The sequence below is a fragment of the Camelus dromedarius genome, chromosome 3, assembly GCF_036321535.1.
Source record: "Camelus dromedarius isolate mCamDro1 chromosome 3, mCamDro1.pat, whole genome shotgun sequence".
In the NCBI taxonomy this organism is placed as follows: Eukaryota; Metazoa; Chordata; class Mammalia; order Artiodactyla; family Camelidae; genus Camelus; species Camelus dromedarius.
In genome coordinates this window covers 39,254,049-39,277,080 of record NC_087438.1, presented here as the reverse complement: position 1 = coordinate 39,277,080, position 23,032 = coordinate 39,254,049, and the positions used below count along the sequence as shown (strand labels likewise).

Sequence of the window (23,032 nt, the reverse complement as noted above, 5' to 3'; positions counted from 1 at the left end):
TCACAAAGGAATTGAAGATTGGTATAGGAGCCTGATCAAGGAAGATGTAAGACAGGGAAGACACGGGAGAAGAGCTAAGACTACGTAACCAACTCCACTTCCAGTGATGGCATGTGGTGGTTTACCTGGTGGCTTTATTGTCTGTGGTGGGGCGTATTTATCATGGAAATCAGTAAATGCTACAGATGCTACTTGTTTGTTTTGTTCATTTTCTAGACTTAAAGGGATGGAGAAAAAGTTAATAATGCAGGTTAAAGTTGAGTGTCTTTAGACACTAGATTGTAAAGAGCACAAAAAATTGAAAAAAGTCTCTTCTAGAATTTTTTAAATGGTATCCAGTGCAGCAAAGAAATTGCCCTAGTCATTGACAAATGCCTAGAATTCCAACATATATCTTTGTTACTTCACTTTTGTCTTGTTAATATAGACCAAAATGTCAACTGACAGTCCTGTAGGAACTACATTCCTTGTCAGTTGCAACTTTAGTCTGGCTACATATACAAGGTTCAGCAAAAATCAATGAATGCATTCTATGAGGGTCAACTGGCTTTATGGAATTTACAATTTAAAGATTACTGTGCACTTCTTATTGTTTGTACATCATGTGCTACACATACTTTATATAGTAAAATTTGTAATAAACTTTGTATGTATGATTTTTCCTGAAAGCTGGTTGTTAAACATTTAAACATTACTGCCAAAATTCCTATGAAAAGATGGTTGTCAGCTCTATTCACTAGAAAAATGTAATTAAAACCACAATAGGATACTACTACATCTTCACCAGAATGGCTACAACTGAAATGACTGAAAATATCAAGTGTGGACAAGAATATAGAATATTTACTCTCACACAGTGCTAGTAGGAGTTTAAGTTGGAAAACTGTTTGGCAGTATCTACATGTACCTATGATACATTCGTCTACTTCTGGGCATCTGTCCAACAAAATGAGTGCTAATGTCTGGTAAAATATATGAGCAAGAATGTTTATACCAGCTTTATTTATAATAGCCTAAACTGGAAACAATCTAAATGTCCGTCAATGGTAAAATGGATAAATAAATTACAATATATTCAAACAGTGGAATACTTAAGAGCAGTGAAAAAGAAAAAATTACCATTACACATAATAGCAAGAACAATCCATTCAGTCATTATGCTGAATGACAGAATACAGACGCAAACTGTCATACACTGTCAGTTTGTTTATGTGAAGTTCGAGAACAGGCAAAACAAATTCATGGTGAGAAGGGTCAAAGCAATGGTTACCTCTGGGGGAAGTATTGACCGAGAATAGGATATTCTATATTTTGATCTAGGTGCTGGTTACATATGTAAGTACACATTAAATATTTATGGCTTTTATACTTTGTGTAAATTTAGGATATATGTCATTTAAAAAGTAAACATTTGTTAACAAGTGGCCACCAAGACTGACAGCAATTCCCAGTGTAATCAGAGCATAGTGGGTTTTTACTACTTAAAACATGAATTTATGAGTGTCCCCCTCTGAGGCTGTGTGCTGTGTAGCATGCAAACCCACTTGCTGCTGCCCTGACTTTCTGCACTCTACATAACCTGTAAATGCAGCTTCTATAACGTGAGTGATTTCTGTTGATTCTGTGAGATGTGTGCAGTCAACTAATAGCCTTAAATCTGAATTGCTGTTGACATTTTTACCTGAGCTATAAGATTTTATGTTATCCAAACGGATTTTAATGTTGTTAAGTTTAACCTGCTCTGCCACCCTGTGAAAATTTTCTTTTTCCTTTTCTTTTTTTAAAAAAAATTTCCCTTTAAAAAAAACTTTATTCTTGGTGTTTGATTTCATCACCTAGGAAGGTGATTTTCAAACTTGACTTATCAGCAGAATCTCTAGATAAAGTTTCATGGACCTCAGCACTCTGGATTCTGATTCAGCAGTTGTAGGTTTGGGTTCGGACTTCTGTTTTAATATCTTTCGTAGAAAATTGTATTGATCCATCTGGTTTGGGAAACTACTAACCTACCACATTAGCCATCCTTCCAGCTTTGGGTAAGAGTCAGATTTGATCAACATGAAGTATGTATCTTAGAGATTATGTCTTAAAATGCTTCTAACCCTGTCTACGATGGCAGTGACTGCTCTTCAGGGTGATGTGGACTCTTATCAGTTCACACCTTTTGGGAACAGTTGTCTAGCTTCTTATGAATCCACTTACCCATCCACCTAGCCCACTTTGCTCCATTATGCCTACAAGTATATTCTGAAAGATCTTGTCAAATATCTTCACGAAAACCAGATACAATATGATACAAATGTTCATTCCCTGACCTATTATCATAATCACCTTCTCTGGAAAGGAGATGATAGGAATTCTAGATACTCTAATTTGACTCCTATCTGTTACTACCTGCATCATAGAGGGTTCATGATTAATTGCTTAAATAATTGATTCAAGAGTTTGCTAGGGATTAGAGCAAAAGTTACCAGTCTCTAATTTTAGAAACTCTTATCTGTTCTATCTTTTGAAGATAAGGCTTTAAAATACTTCTGCAAGTTTCCAGTGCCTCTGCCACTCTCTGTGACTCCTAAATCTTTCCCAAGCAGGTGGCCCTTACCACTGAAGAATGGGTAGAATGGCATTGGGTTGAACATTCCAGCAGGTAGAAATGCATAAACACTGTGTGCTTGCAGAGCGTATATATTTGGCCTTGCATATTAATAAGTGAACTGATTTTACATCAGACTGTCCCTGATGGGTTTTTTTCCTTTGTTCCTATGCTCCCACAATCTTTAGAGTAATCCTTACAGTATTAGGTGATCTATTCTAAGAAACAGTGAATTTTGCCAATGAAGGGGTCCTCTGTGGTCATCTGTTCCATCACCATCATTTTCAGACAAGGAAATTGACTCCTAGAGAGCAGAGGGCCCCAGACCCGAGGACCAACAGGCAAAGATTCAGGACTAGACTCCTGGTTAAGTGCTCTTTCAACTGCACAAAACAGTCTATCTAGGATGCTGCAGCAATACTACTGTCAGACTAGGATCCAGTGAGTTTATAAATTCAGTCCTTACCTAGACCATTAATTTTGCTCAAGGAAACAATTCCATAAAATACTAATAGAGTCCTGGTCAGGCATTGAAAAATCTTACACTGATGTGTAAAAGAAGGATAAACACTCAGCACAATCTATCTTTATTATTGGAAAAGCAATTTAAAACATATTTTACTGAGTAGTACCAGAACATTACCGATAAAGAAAGTTAATGCTTTTTCCTTTGAGAAAGCCCTCTATAATGTGTAGATATTGTCATATTAGAGAAGCTCCTGGGAAATGCTTGGTCAACTAAAATTGTTAAAAAGCTAAAATTGAACATTGACTTGGAAGCAAAGTGAAATATATCTTCCTGCTTCTGTGAATTTTAATGGTAGCCATTGATGCCCTTCTTAATTTCTCCCACAATAAAAAATAGAAGGTATTCTTGAGGGGAAAAAAGCCTTTACCAGCTAGTGCAGGGAAATTGATGGCAACATCAGGCTGTTTGAGGCAAAAATGTTGGAAACTCGAACACTGTTGGTGGGGGTGTAAATTGAATCAGCCACTTGAAAGAACAATTTGGCAGTTTCTATTAAAATGAAAAATGCTGATCTCTTGTCATTTAACATTCCTACTTCCATGCATCTATTATTTTTTTAAATGTCTTGGAATGTGTGCCAAATGAGAAGTTTGTAAGGCTGTTCTTTATCTGTAATAGTGAACAACTGGACCCCTGAATGCCCACCAGTATGGAAATGGCTAACGCAATTGAGAACTAGCCAGATTGTGGAATACTGTGCATCAGCTCAGCGTAATGAGGGAGCGCTTTGGTGAATGAGAAAAGCAAGTTGCTGAATAATTAGAATGGTCATTAAGTATGAGACCACACTTTTAAAAAGCTTCAGAAAACAATATTATATGTTTCTGTAGGCACATAATTATTCATGAAATCACATGGAGGTCTAGAATTTTGCTGTGCAGTATGGTAGCCAATAGCCACCAAAGGCTATTTAAAGTTAAATTAATAATAATAAGTAAAAATAAAAATTCATTTCCTCAGTTTTGCATCAGCCACATTTCAAGAACCGAATAGCCACATTTGGAACAAAGAAGTCTAGAAAGGCAAACACAAGTGATAACAGGGTTACCCATGAGGAGGGCTAAGTTTAGAGACGGTGGTCTGTAGGCACTTTAGATTTCTGGGTAGCCTTAAAACAATGTTACAACGAGAATAGATTATATATGATCTGGGTAATTTAAAAGTAATACATTTGTAAAGCTGATTACAATAGCAATTTGATTACCATTGCTAGGACAAGTCCTAGCAATAAAATTTCTACATTTCAAACATTTATTCGGTAGATCAGTGTAAATTGATTTGGGCACACTGTCCTTTGAGCCTTTTAACTGTCTAAAAGCACACAGCAAATACTAAAACAAACTGCACATACCATTTTTCCTTCCCTTAACAAGTGTCTGCTGAACACTTACTGTATCCTAGGCATTTAATGTATATAGATTAGGAATATTGTCTGTCATATCAGTATACAAAGGATGTTGCAGCCAACAAGCCACTGCAGTCGCCAGATAGTGTACTCTGAGGGGATTCAGGAAGGAGAAAACAGCGTTCTGGCCCTGATAGTTAAGGTGCATATCAAAGGAATGATTTCAATGAGCCCAGACTTTTGCATCTTCCCATATGTAGAAAAGTGCTAACTTCATTAACTTGAGATATTTGGATTTTCTTTAATTAGCAGTAATCTTTTGATGTTCCACCTACCTAGGTTTTTTTCCCTCCCACAAAAACTGCTCTGTATCTTAGCTCCTCCCTTACCTCTTCAAACTGTCCTTCAGAGCTATCTAAGAGGCTGTCTCCTGGGCTAAAGTCCTCAGTATGTCCACCAAATAAAACATAATTCTCAATGTTTAGGATGTGCATTTTTTTTTTAGTCAACAAGTATGAATATCACTAGGCAACTGCTGCTTAGACTGAAATGTATTTGCCATGGGTGTAATAAGCGGATTTCTTTGTCATTCATGATTTTTCCTTTGTAAATGATTAAATAATTATTGGTTGGCTTTATGCAATGCTTATATAATTATGGAATATAATGGTAGTTATTAGATTAGCTAGAATGTATGCTTTTATATTAGTGTAATACTTATTAAGGCTGAAAAATAATAATTTTGGAAAAAATCATATTTGATATACATAATTTAGCAATCATTTGAGCACTCCAAGGGCAGAATAGCTTCATTAAAAGCACCAGAAAAAAATAGGATATACCTGCTTACACAATTATATGTAGTTTTACTATGGGAGTAGGTGTACTGAGTTGATGGAAGCACAGACACTTTCTCAATTAATATTTTAGATAATGGGTTAATAGCATGGTGGTGAATCTTACTGATGAGTGTTATTGACAATGCTTCATACACAGTAAATTACACTGAAAGTCCCAGCTAACTGTGAATACGGCAAAGAATGAATCTTCTGTCTCCAGATAAACAAATGTCAGCATCCTCATTATATCCATAGAACCTAGCTGTAGTATTTGTCCAATTAAATGCTTTTAGATTAATTAAATTTTATCTTGTAACCAGTCTATTAGGCTTAAATAAGGTTTGCTTTTATTTTTTTTAATTTTTAAATTTTTTTATGTTTACTGGTTTATTATAAAGAATACAGATAAATAGCCAGAAGAAAAGGTACCTGCAGTGAGGTCTAGAAAGTTCCCAAGCATAGGAGCTTCTGTCCTTGTGGAACTGGGATGTGCCACCCTCCTGATACATGGCTGTGTTCATCAACTTGGATTTTCATGTAGGCGTCATCCCATAGGCATGACCCATCACTAACTCAGTCTCCCTAGAGGATAAGGGATGGGGCTGAAAGCTTGGCCTTTCTGGTGACCAGCCCCCATCCCGAAAGTATAGGTTTGCCTTTTAATTTCAATGAATAATATAGAAACAGGCAAAGAATTCCACCACACTTGCAAAAGAACTTTTTTTTTACTTCTATCAAGTCTTTTTTGCCTCATCTTAAAATGTGGGTCTAATATAGCAAAATTTGCTTTTAGAATTGAATCTTTTAGAATGTATGGGCTCATTGGAAAAAATGGTTTATAAAATTTATTTTTAAAAATTCATGATTTATTAAACTATCAGCAACAAATTTAAGCACTACATAAACAACTGAATATAAATTTGAAATACACCACCTGGGTACAAAGTAATTGCCTTCATGTGCTAGACTTCAATAGCCAGGAATCTCTACTTATTCTAGTAGCTGGATATCCATGGAGTGATCCATGAACCAGCACTGACATCACCTGGGAGCTTTGGAAATACAAATTCTCGAGCCCCGCCCCCCTACTGAATCAGAGTCTGTATTTGGCATGGTCTCCAGGTGATTCTTGGGTGCACTAAAGCTTGAAAGGCACTCATGCTGCTTTCAGCTGCCTTTGTACATCTTCTCACCAACAGTGCCAACTGGGCCAATATTTCTCTGGTCCCTTAGCCTGTTCATAGCCTTCCAACTAGCATGCTATCTACAGGGTTGTCATTTAGATTCACAACCCCAGCTATCTCATAGCCTCTGTCTCGTAAAGATATCTCATAGCTATCTCATAGCCTCTGCTAAAGTTATGCCTTTTACAAGGGAAGGTACACTAATGGAAGAGGAGGGCAGAATCAGCCTCAGAGCAGAAGCGTGACAATTACCTTGGGTCTAATAGAAATACCAGGCAGCACCTGGAATACTCTAGGTTCTGTTGGAAGCATTCTGTTTGACTTCTGTTTAGTAGAAAAAGGAAAAGCAGCATGCCAAGAAGCAAGGGAAGGTTTATATCATCAGCTATGCTCAAGGAGGTATTTGTAGTAAGTCCAGGTAAAGGTTCCTGGAGATACCCATCTCTGGACATGCTGGGAGCCTCAGGTGAATTCAGAGCCAAGCAAGTCAGCATCATAAATCACATTAGCATATTAAAAGACTTTGAGATCTTATGGTAAGGAAATCTGTTTAACTATATGCAACACAGCACCATATAAATCTATATATATATAGCTATATATACATGTATTTTAATCACAAAATGCCTTTTTCACCATGTAACACCGTTAAAATTGGTCAAAACTAGTCTTTGGTGGGACACACTTCGTGCAATATGAGTGCAGAAGTTTCTCTTATGGCCTAAAAAGTGATTTAAGCCCTGAAGTTTTAGAAAATCTGACTGATTATGTAACAGTGAATATACCTATCTCTGTAGTTTCACCATTTTAAAAGTAAAACAATGCTTTGATTCCAAATATTAAATTAACTTAGACATTGCTCTCCCACTCTGTCTCCCAAGCTGTGACTCAGATATCAGAACAGAATCTTCTACCTACTTAGTGAAGGAATTTTCTCACATTTCAAGGCCATAAAAGCATTAGTAAGGTACCTGGCTAGTGTAGCACTCTTATTTTCCATCTTCAGTTTCTTAAACATTAAACTTACCTTTTCCACTTCTCCTTTAAAAGTGTCATCTGTGGAACATGCTGTCACTACATGCAAGTGGAAGAGGCCACACTGCTTCAGGATACACCTGAAAACAGTTTTTCTTAAATGGCAATTGAGACTCACCACTGAAGACAGAAACTGTTTTTCTTTTTTTGTTATAAAACCTGAGTAAGGTTGCAGGGCTTTTAACTAGAAAACTGAGTTCCTGTGAAAGTAAATGAACTTGTTCAAAGTGACTTAGCTAGTTAATTGCAGCACTGGGGACAAAGCTTAAGTTTCTGTGATGCCTTTTGTAAAGCCTCCCATGTGAACGACTCGGACTCACACGGTTCTTTACAGTTAGGTATGAACAGTGCCATCCCGGAAAACATGATTTGCTTGTGAGGGGTCATTGTCTAAATATGTTAAACTTTAAAAAACAAATTTCCAGCTACAATTATAAATCTCTGAATTGTGGACTTTCAGTGAAATACACTATCTTGTCTCCTAAAAACCATATCCAAGAAATAGGATGCCTGGAACAGATGTTATATGTCAGGGTCAGAGTGAGGCTTTATAGTTATATTATGCTAATTACAGAAAGACTTTAAAAATCCTTTCATGGGGCCAATGGGGGATGGGTACAGAGACTGGAAAAGAGATGAGGAAATGTGTTCCTTGCTGTTGAGTTTTGAATAGGTTACTATTGTGTTATTTTGCTCTGAGCTTGGGGTACATGTTGGATTTTGTTCACTAACATGTCTCTTACGTGGACAAAAACAGCAAAAGGTCTACCCAAGTTCTTTTGTTCATTCAATGTCTATTGTTTGCAGTACAATGAACACTTTTTGGAAGTTTGGAGATCTTTTGATTACGAAGAAATATCTGTCAGAGCCTCAAAATAGCATTCCTAATGGGCATTTATTGGGGTTTGGAAATATCTTCACTGCAAAAACTGTAGTAACAGATATTTTATAGAGATTCGGTTTGCATAAATCAAGTTACCTGAATTCATTTTGCTTAGAGTATCTATTAATTTGCTTGACTTTTATTTTTTAATTACAAAAGCATCTGGCACAGTAATTACAGGCATGGACTCTGGACTTGGATTATCTGCTTTAAAATCCCTACTCTATTACCTCCTGGGTGTGTATGATCTTAAGGAAATTATTTAATTTTGGTGCCTTAGTTTTCTCAGCTTTAAAATGAAGGTAGTAGTACCTGCCTCATTAGAGTGATTGAGATGAGCAAATTAAGTAATGATGCAAAGTGCTTATGCTTAGGGCATTTTGTTTTGCACTGGTATCTAGTGATGTGCAGTCATTCAGTATGCTAGGGGATAGTCTACTGTAAATATAGAAGAGTTTGGTTTTTTGTCCACCAGTTGAAGGCAAAATGCCTGGCTATTCTTTCCATTGAAAGACCCAGAAATATAGGATACTATGTTAAAATTTTAGTGGCCATCAAAACCCATTGTTTTATTGAATTTGACTAAAACTTAAAGCATCCTAGTGTTTCATTTTAGCCAAGTAATCAAGAATTCTGTTTTAGTGTGGGAAGCTTTTTTAAGTGAAAGTATCAGGAAAGAAGTAAAAATTCTTACTTAAATTGCATTGCAGGTTTTTCTTTTCCTCATAAATAAAATAAGCATATTGTGTTAATGTTGCTGGTATAAGTTGTGCTCTATAAAATGTTAACTTTCCTCTCAAATGTTGACTATTTCAATAGATTGATCCCTAACATTTAGCTTTAATCTAGAGGGGCAGGGAACCCATTTAACTAGATTTAATCTAGAAACAAAACCCATTTAATCTTTTTATTAAAATGAATTGAGCTTGAAAGAACACATTTCTCAAAATGTAGCTCTAATATAAATCAAGTAGCTGTATTTCTTTTGTTCAATAAACCCTAGATACCTTTTTTACACTGACATCCTTTTAATGATTAATTTGGTGACCGTACTTAATTAGATGGAATGAATAATCGATTATAGTAAGAAATGTCTAATTTATTTGTGATTTCCCTACTGACCTGAATGCTCACGTGTAGCCGATGAACAAATCCTTCTAATTCTTACGTGATTAGCCCTTTCTTTCCGTTTCTACACAAATTTATATTGAAATAAAACTGTGAAAATCGTCTTCTGAATTATCCTTCTCCAAATTATAAAGCATATTGCTACCAAATTAATCTGATTTAAATCTCTGTATTATTTACCTACATTCAAAATACATACATTTTGCTGATATTTCCATAGGAGTCTAAAAATCCAACATCTCTCACCTCCCCAAGACTACCTATGCCCCCACCCCAACTATCTTATTATTTTCCCACATGTACTTTCTTTCAAGGCCTAACTGAAGTCCTATTTCTTCTTTGAGTTCTTTTCCACTGGTCTAGATATATATTGGTGAGTACTCCTCCAAGACTTTGAGGCACCAATCTTTTATATGATTAATTTTATATTTACCATTTGTTTTCTGTTGGAATGGTTGTACATATCTTCTCTTTTCAAATGATATTTTACTGTTTTTAATCTCTGCCAACCAGCCCAGAACCTAATAAATGTTCAGTGATAATGATGATTTGAAAGCCCTGTACTACAATGCTCAGATGTGCTTTTAGATACAGGGATAATATAATTTTATCATCAGAATTTATAATGATATAAATTCCAAATGGAAAATAATCACAAGGAAAATACAAAATAAAATAAATGTAGAATATATTATTTCGTCAAGTGGAAAACTACCATGGAGTTTCATGAAAACACCTTCATATCAAAGGGGTACAGGCATATAGATGAAAAAACACTCAGGAATTCCACCTCAGGCTGCCCTCACTTGAATACCATGCCTTTGTAAGAACTTCTTGACTTGGCAAGCTTCACAGGTTGTCACTGTTTATGTCCTGAGTGGAGCCAAGGACAGAATTCATTGTTAACTAGACCAAGAGCTCAGGGCATTCAGATTCTGCTGTTTTCCATGGAAATGCCCATTATTGATTATAAATACTGAATCAGCTTTCCTTTGGGGGTGGTTTGATATAGAGTTGAAAGAAGAGGCCCTGGCACTTCCTAGACAAACCTGTTTTGCATTGTTGTACAATATGACTTTGGGTAAGGTATTTTTAGCTCCTTATGTCCTCTTAAATAGTGAAGGACTTAATAGTGTCCTCTTAAATTGTAAAATATTATTAATGAAATAACACCCTAAGAGTTATTGCAAGAATTAAATGAAATAAAATGCAAAATGTGGGGCACAGAGTTGGTATCTACTAATTGTCAATGTCTGTAAGTTCCTTCCATCAGCTTCTGGCAGGTTTCCTTTACTGGGTGTTTACTCTGTACCAGGCACTCTTCTATACACTTTGTATCATGAGTACTAACACATTTAATCTTTGCGGCACTCTTATGCAATAGCTATTATTATTATCATTCTATTTCATAGATGAGAAACTAAGCCACAGACAAGGAAAGCACACAGCTAGTAAGTATCATAGCTGGGGTTCAAAACATGCTTTTGGGTTCCACACATACCCTCTTAACTGCTAGATGACACAGTCTCTCCCATGATCAAATCTTTTTCATGGACTGCATCCTGTGGACAAGTTAAAAAGCAATCTCATTTTAACCCACTATTTACCTAACTAAAACATGGCTGGGAGAAACATACAATGCATTCCATAGTCAAGTATAAATCATTTTAATTTATCTATTCTTTTGAATTAGCAGTACCATTACTCCCTTTCAATTGTGGGAAATCCATCCTTTCTTGTTCTTACCTAGGCAAGGGCATCCTTTTAAATCTTGGTCCCAGAACCTGTGCAAATCCTATTTCGTATTTGTTTTGCTGCTTATAATTAATTAATTAAATAAATGTTTTCAAAGATTCTGAAGAATCTGAAAAAAACACAAATTTTGAAAATCCACAAAAAGGTATCTAGGATAACTTTTATTAAGTTAAGAGATGTTATCTGCTGTTCTAGGCGTGGGTGCCTCTATCAAAATATTTTGCCCACTTTCAACTTTCCACTCATTAAAACCTAAGGCCTTATTTGGCTGTCAGTTACAGTACCATGTTTTTCTGAAAAGTTTCTAGAAGCTAGTTTTAAAAAGATTTTGGTAAAAAAAAAAAAAAAAAAAAAAATGAAAAAGAAAAAGCAAGCTGTGTAGTCCTCCTATTGGAAGAGTACCTCTGACCTTCTGCATCATTATAAAGAAAATTGCCAGTTTATCCAAACTTCCCCTACCTGGTTATCTTCAGAACATCACAATTTGTGCCTCCTAAGGCAGTTATTTTCAAGCATGATTTTGAAACACTGCAGGGTTTTTCATGTTATTTCAAGGAGATGACAAAGAATTCTCAAAACAAAATTAATATTATTTTCAAAAAGCAGCATACCTGCCATAAATCATTAGGGGGGTACACAGGAGGGTAATTGTAGATGTCAGGAAATTGAACAAATAATGATAGGTTAAGGGGACCTGTATAGAGGTAGCCAATGCTGCTTCTACAATGGAATCCTCTAATATGTGTAACAAAGCAATGGGAGATTTGCAGAATGCCTTTGTTCAGCTTTAGTCCATGTTTAACCACAATTCTAAATGAATTTTTAATAGAATGGTGTTGAATCTTCTATTTTAGCTTAGTTGTGATCATCAACAAAGTGCCCAATCTTTCTGAACATCCACAGGACATGCCAATTATGAGAAGATTAGCCTGTAAATATTTTACTCCTTTTTTTTTTTTTTTAAATGAAGGTACTGGGGATTGAACCCAGGACTTCATGCATGCTGAACATGCACTTTACAACTGAGCTATACCCACCCACCCCCCTTTTTCTTTCTCTCTCTTTTTTTAAAATTTTACTCTTAAGTGAAGGTTACTGAATACAAGAACTAGAACCTAGAACCCTCTGAACTCAATGAAGTTTCCAGTGTAGACTCATATCATTCTCAGTCATATCAATCCCTTTATTTGGTCACTGAGAATCACTTTTCTCTACTTTGAGCCAGACATTTAAAAATCTCCAGCTTCTAAGTTGTCCTCTGGGTCCTTGAGCCATACTTTCTCATGTCAGCTGTTTTGCACTCCATCTACCCTAGCTGATTATAAGCTCCTAGAGGGCAGGGATGACGTCAAGCTCATCTTTAAATATCCTAGAGCACCAATAGAGTGCCCAGCACAAAATAAATGCCCACAATTATTTGTTGGAAGAAACAGTCTTTAGGAAGTGAGAAACTTTTCTCTACATATAATTTTTGGCCATTTCAGTTTACTGCCTCCTGGTTTTTTTTTGTTTTTTTTTTCTCTCTCTCACTTTATCCTGCTATCTAAATTTTTGCTTCTACAAACCTAAATGGGTTTTATATCTGACTTTTTTTTTCTTTTCTTTTTGAACAAAACTTTCTGACTTCTTTATTGGATTTGCACATTCCAATTCCTCATCCTGGAGTATGCTTCTTTCTTGCCTTCCTTTACACTCATTTTTGATCCTCCCCCGCTTCAAGCTTTACTGCACCTCAAGCATTCCCTTGTCACTTATGCACATAATTCGTATTGTATTTTTCTGCACCTGATAATATCACTTTTTAGGTCTTCTGGTATCTTTTCCTGAGCATTGTCCAGTCCTTTCCATTTAGTTACGAATCTATATTCCAATCTAAGGGACCTTGTCACAGAGTGTGGCATAGTGATAAGACTTTGTGTGCTAGTGAAAATTCTTTAGGAATAAGAATAATCACACTCTGCTTTTCATTATTAGAATATTTGAATAATAGATTTTCTGATTAAGTTATGGCACATATGTCTCATTGAATTATGATAAGTACACCACATGGCAACCCTGTGCTTCTGTGAACAGAACAGTACAGTATCCTTTTCCATAACATTTTAAAGGCAAGGAATTAAAACTTAAGGTGAAACAACCAGGGAAGGAGATAGGAGGAACTTTTAGAATTACCCTAATAGTAATCATAATAGAAACCAAAAAAAAAAAAAAAATGAATCAAACTACTATGTTCTCTGTGTTATCTGGATGCATTCCCTAACTCCTTCTTAAGTTGTTGGGTATTAAAACACACACACACACACACACACACACACATACACACACACACACATTTAAAATGTATTCTTAGATCTTGAGAAATGTGATTTGATTTCAATCCTGAACTGTCTGTAGCATCACTGAAGGCTGCTGGAGACAGCTCTAATCAAAGGTTTGGATTCCCTTCCAAATCCAGTTCTAATGTTGGTACTTCTGGTGTCCATATAATGAGATTTAACTGTCTTTATCACCTACTTACTTGAATTGTTTTAACATTTACATTTTTTTCCAGTAGAAAACTAAATAGGCAAGAGACAATTTCTTCTCTTTTATGTTAAGCCTCCTCTCAGTTTGTTTTTGAAGCTATACTGATAGACAAATGAAAATCTTACACTAAAAAACAATTAAGGAAATGACTATGAAAATCTAGATTTATTCCTTTATAGTTGAATTTAAAAATGTGCATACCATAAGCAATAACTGAAACTTTAAAATCATTTTTAACTCCCCTAATGAAAACAATATGTTCCTCTCGTGGATGATGAGTTTAAAAGCAAAGAGATAACAAACACCATTTGTGGTTGTTAACTGTGCTGTTTCGCGCTTTGCAAGGGCCTTAATTAGCAAGGCTATACAACACAACGGTGTTCTGTAATGTGTTCCATATGCAGTATTTTGAAACCTTTTGTTTGGTTTCTGACTAGAGAGAAAGAGGAAGGGAAAAAAAAAAGAAGAGTCCATTTTATTCTCTGGGGATTTGTCTTTTAAGGTGCATCCGATCGAGCTTAACAAACAGGGAAACATTTCTTGTCTTGCTAGTGTTTGTTTATTCTTCCCTTATAAAAACCAAGGGGCTAGCCATTTTTTTCATGAACGCGGACTAAAGGGAGATAAATAGACCTTGCGGGAGAGTAAGGTCAAGTTCAAATTTTTTCTTTCCTTTGGATTCAGGAATAAGCAAATAGAAAGCCCAGGCAAACAACCAGCAGCAGGCATCTGATGGTTGAGCCCTCCCCCCAGGACTTTTTATGTACATAAGCAGAAGTCACTGGAGCAGCTGCTGCGCATTAGTTCCAATAGTTTAGCAGGCCGCTTTGCAGCGCTGACAAAAGCCTCGCCAGCTCAGCGGCTTCCCTCCATGTTCCTCTGCCCGGCGAGCTCGTCAGCGATCTTTGGCAGACGAGGGGTGACGTTTAATAGGTTTCCGCGGGAGTGCGGTCGCCTCGTCTACTCCCAGCCCCATCTCCGCGGAGAGACTGAGGCAGGCGACCGAATGAACTAGCAGCCAGCAGCTCGACCCGACCTGCATCCCCGGACATTTCCCCGGACTCTCGAGCAAGGCAGTCAGTCACTGGAAGGAGTCCAGGGAACCACGTTGCCCTGGATCATTGCCAACTGTACAAAGTTGACCCGGAAAATGGCTCAGCAGACGACAAGCCCGGACACCTTAACAGTCCCTGAAGTGGATAATCCGCACTGTCCAAACCCCTGGCTGAACGAGGATCTTGTGAAATCCTTGAGGGAAAACCTGTTGCAGCAGGAGAAGTCCAAGACGGCAAGGAAATCGGTTTCTCCCAAGCTCTCCCCGGTGATTTCTCCGAGAAACTCCCCCAGGCTCCTGCGCAGGATGCTTCTCAGTAGCAACATCCCCAAACAGCGGCGTTTCACGGTGGCACATACATGGTAAGGTTTGCGAGGATTATCAGAAATGGTGGCCACTTCTCCCTGGGTGATTTTTGCTCCTCCCGCCTTTCACTTTAGGAGTGGGGAGGGAAGGGAGGATCATCTTCACTCCTTACCTGTGATTTATCGGAAGTAATGTACCTTAGTAAATCCCACAGATGTCCAAGTCAGGACAGGAATCTTTAAGATTGGTAACAGGAGTGTTTAAGGTGGGTGGTTCGCAAAGTTCAATTCCTATTGCAAGTTCCTACAAGAAAACTGATTCCAGATGTCAAATAGGAATGCAGTTTTACTCCCATACCGATGTGGTGGCATTTCTTTGATTTCTCAAGCTAATAACCCTGCCAGTTCCTGCAACAGCCTAGGGAAAAAGGACCAGAAAGGAGATGAGGAAAGTCATAGTTTGTTCTCTTTTCTGCATGATCCCAGTTAAGCAGAGATGTGTGTGGAGTGTGTGTGTGTGTGTAATGGTGTCTCCCAGTAAAACCCCTCCTAACTACTGACTTTAATATATTTGTAACCTCAACCTGCCTTCTCAATGGAGAGGAGAAGGGTTTTAGGAATGCTGTGCAGAAAGTTGCAGGCTGGTACTTGGAAATACTATTGTGTTCTTTGAATTTGCAGTCTTTGAATATTTTGTCAATATTTTTCTTTTCTTTATATTTTTATCTTGTTTATAATAGGTGAATTTATTTAGTGCATATGCTGCCATGTAGTCTTCTAAATGATTCTTGATATTTTTCCTGCTCTTGGAAGGACAAATATTAAAATAAATCATTGTACGAGCTTATTGTTTCTGAGGCAGTTTGAGGCTATGATCAGAGAAAGAGGGGTCTGTAATGCGCAGTTGGTTAATTTTAGGTAGCAGTAGGTTCTATACACTACCTCCACGTTTTGGTAAAATGAATATTAATCATGATGAAGAAAACAGGCATAACAGAAAAAAATAATGAGTGTGTCAGTTGAAAAACTGTTTGAATGATTTTTATACAGCTTTTCCATAGAACACCGAGTATCCCAGGAATGGAAAAAACAAAACAAAACTGAACCAAAAAAAAAAAACAAAAACACAAAAACCAGACTCAATCAAGACTTCTAGGAAAGAAACAGCAAGAAGTAGAGAGAATTAAAATCTAAACTTAAGCAACATGGCCCTACCCAGGAATGCATTCATGTCATAGGTGAAAATAGATGACAAAGGAAATAAAAGGCATGGTTCCACCCAAAGAAATGTCTGACCTCAGAATTGTAATTTTAAATAGCTAGATCTCTGCTTGGGGAGGTGTTTTTATTTTTCCCAAGATTTTAAGTAAGTGGCATTTCTAAGTTTAGAGATAATGGTCATAAGAAGGCTACAACAAAGATTGAATTTTTCTGTCTTAAAGAAACTGTGGGAAAAGGAGGACTTTTCTTGGAGGAAGATATTGTTGAAAAAACTAGTCAGAGACGAGCCGTGAATGAAAGGCACAGATGAACACTGGGAGATGCTCTGAGGGAGAGGGATGGCTTGAGACCAAGCATCAGGTGCCAGAGCAGGCAGGCTGGCTGGAGTTCAGAAAGAGTCAGGTGCAGAAATTGGGTATGCAATGTCCCTTTGGGGTGAGGTGCTTTTTTAATTATAGTTCCTAAAGTGTCCCTCTCGCCGAATGGGTAAGCCTCAATACAGACACTTGATTTCTATCTGAGTGAAGCAACCTAGAGTTCAGCTGAAGTTTATCCGAACTGTTTGGACATGCTGAGATGTAAGGAAGGCAGGAAATCTCATGAAAACAGGCTTTCTTCTGAAATTTCTGGCACTTCCTTTTCTGGTCCTGTTTGGAGAAGCCCCAAGAGCATGATTTCTGCCAATATTTTGTTGTGGTCTGTCAGGTCTCCACTAGATGAGGGAGGCATGGAGAGAGCAAGGGAAATGAAAAATAAAAATTGTGATATCAATTCTCCGTAACTAAGGGGAAACAGTATTCCTAGTGGACTAAAAGCATCCAGTGAGGGAGTTGGAAAGAGTACCTCACATTTTCCATATTGGTTCAACAAGCCCCAAGACTTTCATAATATCCACAGGCATCTTTTGACAAGTATCATTCCATCTGTGCTTTCAGTACTTGGACTAAGCACTATCCAGAATTTTTAAAATGTATTTCAAATTGTGCTGATTACATAGTCTGCTGTCTAACCTGCTGCTGCTACCCACCACACTCAAATCCTCTCCTCCTAAATTAGATGACCAGCCACTTAGATACAGGCCTTGTGTGTGCCTGCTTCAGAATGTTGGTTTCTAGACCTGATATTCCCTTCTATTCGATATGAATATATTTAATACCTACTGAGTCCCAAGAATTTAGCTTTTGCCTACTGACTACAAAGTTGAATAAGAGCTCTTCCTTTGTTTCAAATAATTTATACTCTGATAGAAAAAATAAATCCTATTAGAAAGTATCTGATTAAGATAATCTTTTCTTAATTATATATATATATATATATTTATTGACATATAGTTAGTTTACAATGTTGTGTCAATTCCTGGTGTACAACATAATGTTACAGTCATACATGAACATACATACATTCATTTTCATATTTTTCCACCATAATTGACTAAAAGATATTGAATATAGTTCCCTGTGCTATACAGTATGAACTTGTTGTTTATCTATTTTATATATATATATATATATATATATATATATATATATATATATATATGTTAGTATCTGCAAATCTCGAACCTCCAGTTTATCCCTTCTCACCCCTTTCCCCCCTGGTAACCATAAGTTTGTTTTCTATGTCTGTGAGTCTGTTTCTGTTTTGTAAATAACTTCATTTGTCTTTTTTTTAGATTTCACATATAAGTGATATCACATGGCATTTTTCTTTCTCTTTCTGGCTTACTTCACTTAGAGTGACAATCTCCAGGTCCATCCATGTTGCTGCAAATGGCATAATTTTATTATTTTTTATGGCTGAGTAGAAAAGGGAACCCTCCTACACTGTTGGTGAGAATGTAGTTTGTTGCAGCCATTATGGAAAACAGTGTGGAAATTCCTCAAAAGACTAAAAGTAGACTTACCATATGATCCAGCAATCCCACTTCTGGGCATATATCCAGAGGGAACCTTAATTCAAAAAGACAACTGCACCCCAATGTTCATAACAGCACTGCTTACAACAGCCAAGACATGGAAAAAACCTAAGTGTCCACCGACAGATGACTGGATAAAGATAATCTTTTTGTTCTAACACTCTCCAAACCTTGACACAGTGGATGTTTATTTCTTGCTCCTGCTTCTTGTGGGGAGCTAGCCTGCCTTGGAGTAATTCAGGGACCCCGGATCCTACCATTCTGTGATTCCACTATTTGTGACACATGGTCTCCACGTTTGCCAGGCTCAGCTGAATCAGGGGAAAAGAGCACAGAATCTGGCATTCATGAGTTTTTATGAGGCAGTCCTAGAAGTGCCCACATTGTTATACCAGTATTCCCCATATAGAACTCAGTTCTGTGACCACATTTAACTGCACAGGAGCCTGGGAAACCTATCTCAGTTCTGATGCCAGGAGAAAGGTAAAACAGATCTGGTGAACAGGTTGCCCGTGTCAGTCACAATGAGGTAATGGCTACAGTTTCACCCTCTATACCATAGTTGGGTTCATGGAGTAACATCTGTGGTGACCAGTCCTTTAGCATCTCTGCACGCCTCCTAGTTGAGGGTCAGACAGAACAATTCTATTTTTGACAAGCCTACTGATTGGGAAGTCCTTGCTTATCTACAGTTGAAGTCTTCTGCCTTGTAATTGTCTTCCCTGGGTCCTGGATCTGCTTTGAAAACCCCACAGTTTGAATCTCTCCTGTTTTCCATAATGTAGCCATTAAGGCAGGAGGCTTGGAGGCACCCATCAGAGAGCCAGACCCTGTTCTATTCATCTTGGTACACCCATTAATCAATGTTGTCAGTGTTATCATGCTTTTTAAAAACTCTTCTCTTTTTTTAACTAAACATCCTAAGTTATTTCACATTTGTATGCTGTATTTACCAGTTTGATCCTGGTGGTTCTTATCTAGACTTCATTTGGATTTTCCTGACCTTGAAAGAGGAGCTTGCTGAATTGATTCGATACCCCAGGTGCCGTGTGACTCTTGTACAGAGAGTGTCTGAGCAGCAGGCTATTTAAGTTTAAATTTTGACTTCCCCTTTACTAGTTGTGTGATTTTTGTCCAAATTACTTAACATGTATTTGTTTCTCTGCTACCCAATTTCCTGGGAATAGTGACAGTATCTGTTTGGTGTTGCGGTTTTATTAAGTTCAGTTCTGTGCAAATTAAAGTATTATGCACAGGGCCAGACACTTACTGAGTGTCATTATAAGGTAATATCTTCTTTATTGTGTGTCCATTAGTCTACCCTTGGTCAGCCTGAATCTTTAGGTCTATATTTAAAATTTTTTTTTTAAATTTTATGTCTATATTAAAAATTTTTTAATTGAAATATAGTTGATTTACGATGTTGTGGTAGGTTCAGGTGTATAGCAAATAATTCAGTTAAACATATATTTTTTTTTTAGATTCTTTTCCATTATAGGTTATTACAAGATATTGAATATAGTTCCCTGTGCTATACAGTAGAACTTTGTTGTTTATCTGTTTTATATACAGTAGTGTGTATATGTTAATCCCAAACTCCTACTTTATCTCTCTCTGCTCCTTTCCCCTTTGGTAATCATAGTTTTTTTTCTATGTCTGTGAGTCTATTTCTGGTTTGTAAATAAATTCATATGAATCAATTTTTTAAGATTCTACATGTAAGTGATATCATATGATATTTATCTTTCTCTTACTTACTTCACTTAATAGGATAATCTTGTCTACATTTTTTTTAACATTTTTTAATTGAGTTATAGTCATTTTACAATGTTGTGTCAAATTCCAGTGTATAGCACAATTTTTCAGTTATACATGAACATACATATATTCATTGTCACATTTTTTTTCACTGTGAGCTACCACAAGATCTTGTATATATTTCCCTGTGCTGTACAGTATAATCTTGTTTATCTGTTCTGCATATGCCTGTCAGTGTCTACAAATTTTGAAATCCCAGCCTGTCCCTTCCCACTCCCCGACCCCTCTGGCAACCGCAAGTTTGTATTCTATATCTATGAGTCTGTTTCTGTTTTGTATTTATGTTCTTCTTCTTCTTCTTTTTTTTTTTTTTTTACATTCCACATATGAGCGATCTCATATGATATTTTTCTTTCTCTTTCTGGTTTACTTCACTAAGAATGACATTCTCCAGGGACATCCATGTTGCTTCAAATGGCATTATGTTGTCAGTTTTTATGGCTGAATAGTATTCCATTATATAAATATACCACATCTCCTTTATCCAGTCATCTGTTGATGGACATTGAGGCTGTTTCCATGTCTTGGCTATTTGTAAATAGTGCTGCTATGAACACTGGGGTGCAGGTGTCTTTTTGAAGTAGGGTTCCTTCTGGATATATGCCCAGGAGCGGGATTCCTGGGTCATATGGTAAGTCTATTCCTAGTCTTTTGAGGAATCTCCATACTGTTTTCTACAGTGGCTGCATCAAACTGCATTCCCACCAGCAGTGTAGGAAGGTTCCCTTTTCTCCACAGCCTCTCCAGCATTTATCATTTGTGGACTTTTGAATGATGGCCATTCTAACTGGTGTGAGGTGATACCTCATTGTAGTTTTGATTTGCATTTCTCTGATAATTAGTGATATTGAGCATTTTTTAATGTGTCTATTGGTCATTTGTATTTCTTCTTTGGAGAATTGCTTGTTTAGGTCTTCTGCCCATTTTTGGATTGGGTTGTTTGTTTTTATCTTATTAAGTCATATGAGCTGCTTATATATTCTGGTGATCAAGCCGTTGTCGGTTTCATTTGCAAAAATTTTCTCCCATTCTGTAGGTTGTCTTTTTCTTTAGTTACGGTTTCCTTTGCTGTGCAGAAGCTTGTAAGTTTCATTAGGTCCCATTTGTTTATTCTTGCTTTTATTTCTATTGCTTGGGTAGACTGCCCTAGGAGAACATTTTTGAGATGTATGTCAGATAATGTTTTGCCTATGTTTTCTTCTAGGAGGTTTATTGTATCTTGTCTTATGCTTAAGTCTTTGATCCATTTTGAGTTGATTTTTGTGTATGGTGTAAGGGAGTGTTCTAGCTTCATTGCTTTACATGCTGCTGTCCAGTTTTCCCAACACCATTTGCTGAAGAGACTGTCTTTATACCATTATATATGCTTGCCTCCTTTGTCGAAGATTAGTTGACCAAAAGTTTGTGGGTTCTTGTCTACATTTTTAAATGATTGCCCTGTTTGTGGATGGATTAGACTAAAAAGAGTATATGTGAAGAGGCTAAGAGCTGGAAGGAATGATGAGCATACATCAGTTTCGGGGAAAGCAGAAAGGGGAGATGTTGCTGAGGCAGAACTCCAGATTTGGTGCCTCTTCCTTATGTACTCCCATTCTACACATCTTTCAAGGCCTCTCTTCCTCAGATCTTCCAGTTCCTCCAACTGGTAGTCATCTGCTGCCTCTTCAAAATCTGTACCATATTTTACTTTTGCTATTCCCTCAATGCTTTTAGTCATAATATGTCACTAGCTAATGTTCACTGAACACTGGTATTTGATACTGTGTGTTAGATTAGGACCCTCTCATGCTCATGCTTCTCACCACTCTGTTTTATCATTTTTACTTAACATCTAGTACCTTGTAGTCTAGTGCTTATAAACCGGACTTTGTTTTCATCAGAGTAGGGAATTCCTTCTGATGTCAGCAAGATCTCCAGGGTCAGTGGAATTTCTGGTGAAGAAAACGTTCAGTGTGAGTTTATTTTAGGAAAACTAAACAGTCAGGAAAATCTTTATAATTTTCAGGTTTTCCCCTCAGTTTATGCTGGGTTCTGAATGAAAATGTTCTAGAGTGTGTATGAATGATATTAGACAATGGGATTTCTTTGTGCAAGGTAGGATCCAAGTAATATACAAATGTCTTATCTTTAAAATTTCAGTGTATGTGTATGTGTTTTTAATTACAACATATCCAAAGGTAGAAGAACTTAGTAACATCCTTAGACAACAAAATGATTTCAAAATAATGTAGATTTTTAAAAGACGTCTTTCAGGAGGCATTTAGAAAATCTTAAAGATTTCTAGGGAGCTAGAAAAGTGTTTTTGGCCATTTTTTAAAATATACTTCTCTACTGGGCATTGGCATTAGATATAAAATTGCTCATGTTTCAAAATAAAGATTTGTTTTCTTGAGTCATAATTTCTTCAGCAATTGTAGTTGCTTTTATTGTTAAGAGAGAAATATGCTATAAATTTTCTTGAAGTTATAGAAGAGGGCAGAAACCCTTTGTCACCTATCAAGAAGAAATCTAGCCAGTTAGAGATTTTAGGTCACTCACAAACACACCGCCGACACACACACCCAAGTAGGTTCTCAAAGCCATTATTTAGGGATTCTATTTGAGAACTTTCTCCTTTCTAACTCCCCTACATTTGCCTTATGTAACTTTAAGGTTGTCTTTTCTCTGACCCACATGGTAACGTTACCCAGAGTGGGGCATTGCTGGTGCTCCCCCAGGAGCTGGGAACCCAGAGGCTGCGGGTAAGGTGTGATACAAGGAGGTGGGGAGGAAGTTTCCGGGGGAAAGTCTCTGGGGTGCACAACAGGGAATCATGACAGCAGGTTAGGTGGGGCCAGTTGGCTGAGTTTGTAGCTGTGCCCCTGGCGTAACTGGCTGTGTCTTCTGCAGGAATCTTGGGGCA

The 23,032-nt window shown here is 37.1% G+C and overlaps 1 protein-coding gene across 2 annotated transcripts in view; it reads left to right on the top strand.

Annotated features, from left to right (window-relative positions):
• The window catches only part of PDE4D (phosphodiesterase 4D), a 1,287,753-nt gene that overhangs the window by 590,810 nt on the left and 673,911 nt on the right, over window positions 1-23,032 (top strand). The window contains exon 1 of one of the 2 annotated variants that reach the window (XM_031445608.2): window positions 14,166-15,233. The exons of the other annotated variant lie outside the window; for it this stretch is intronic. Within the exon in view, the coding sequence (XP_031301468.1) occupies window positions 14,968-15,233 (266 nt within the window). The 5' untranslated portion in view covers window positions 14,166-14,967. Of the gene's footprint in view, window positions 1-14,165; window positions 15,234-23,032 lie in introns of those variants that run through there. 2 annotated transcript variants of the gene reach the window in all.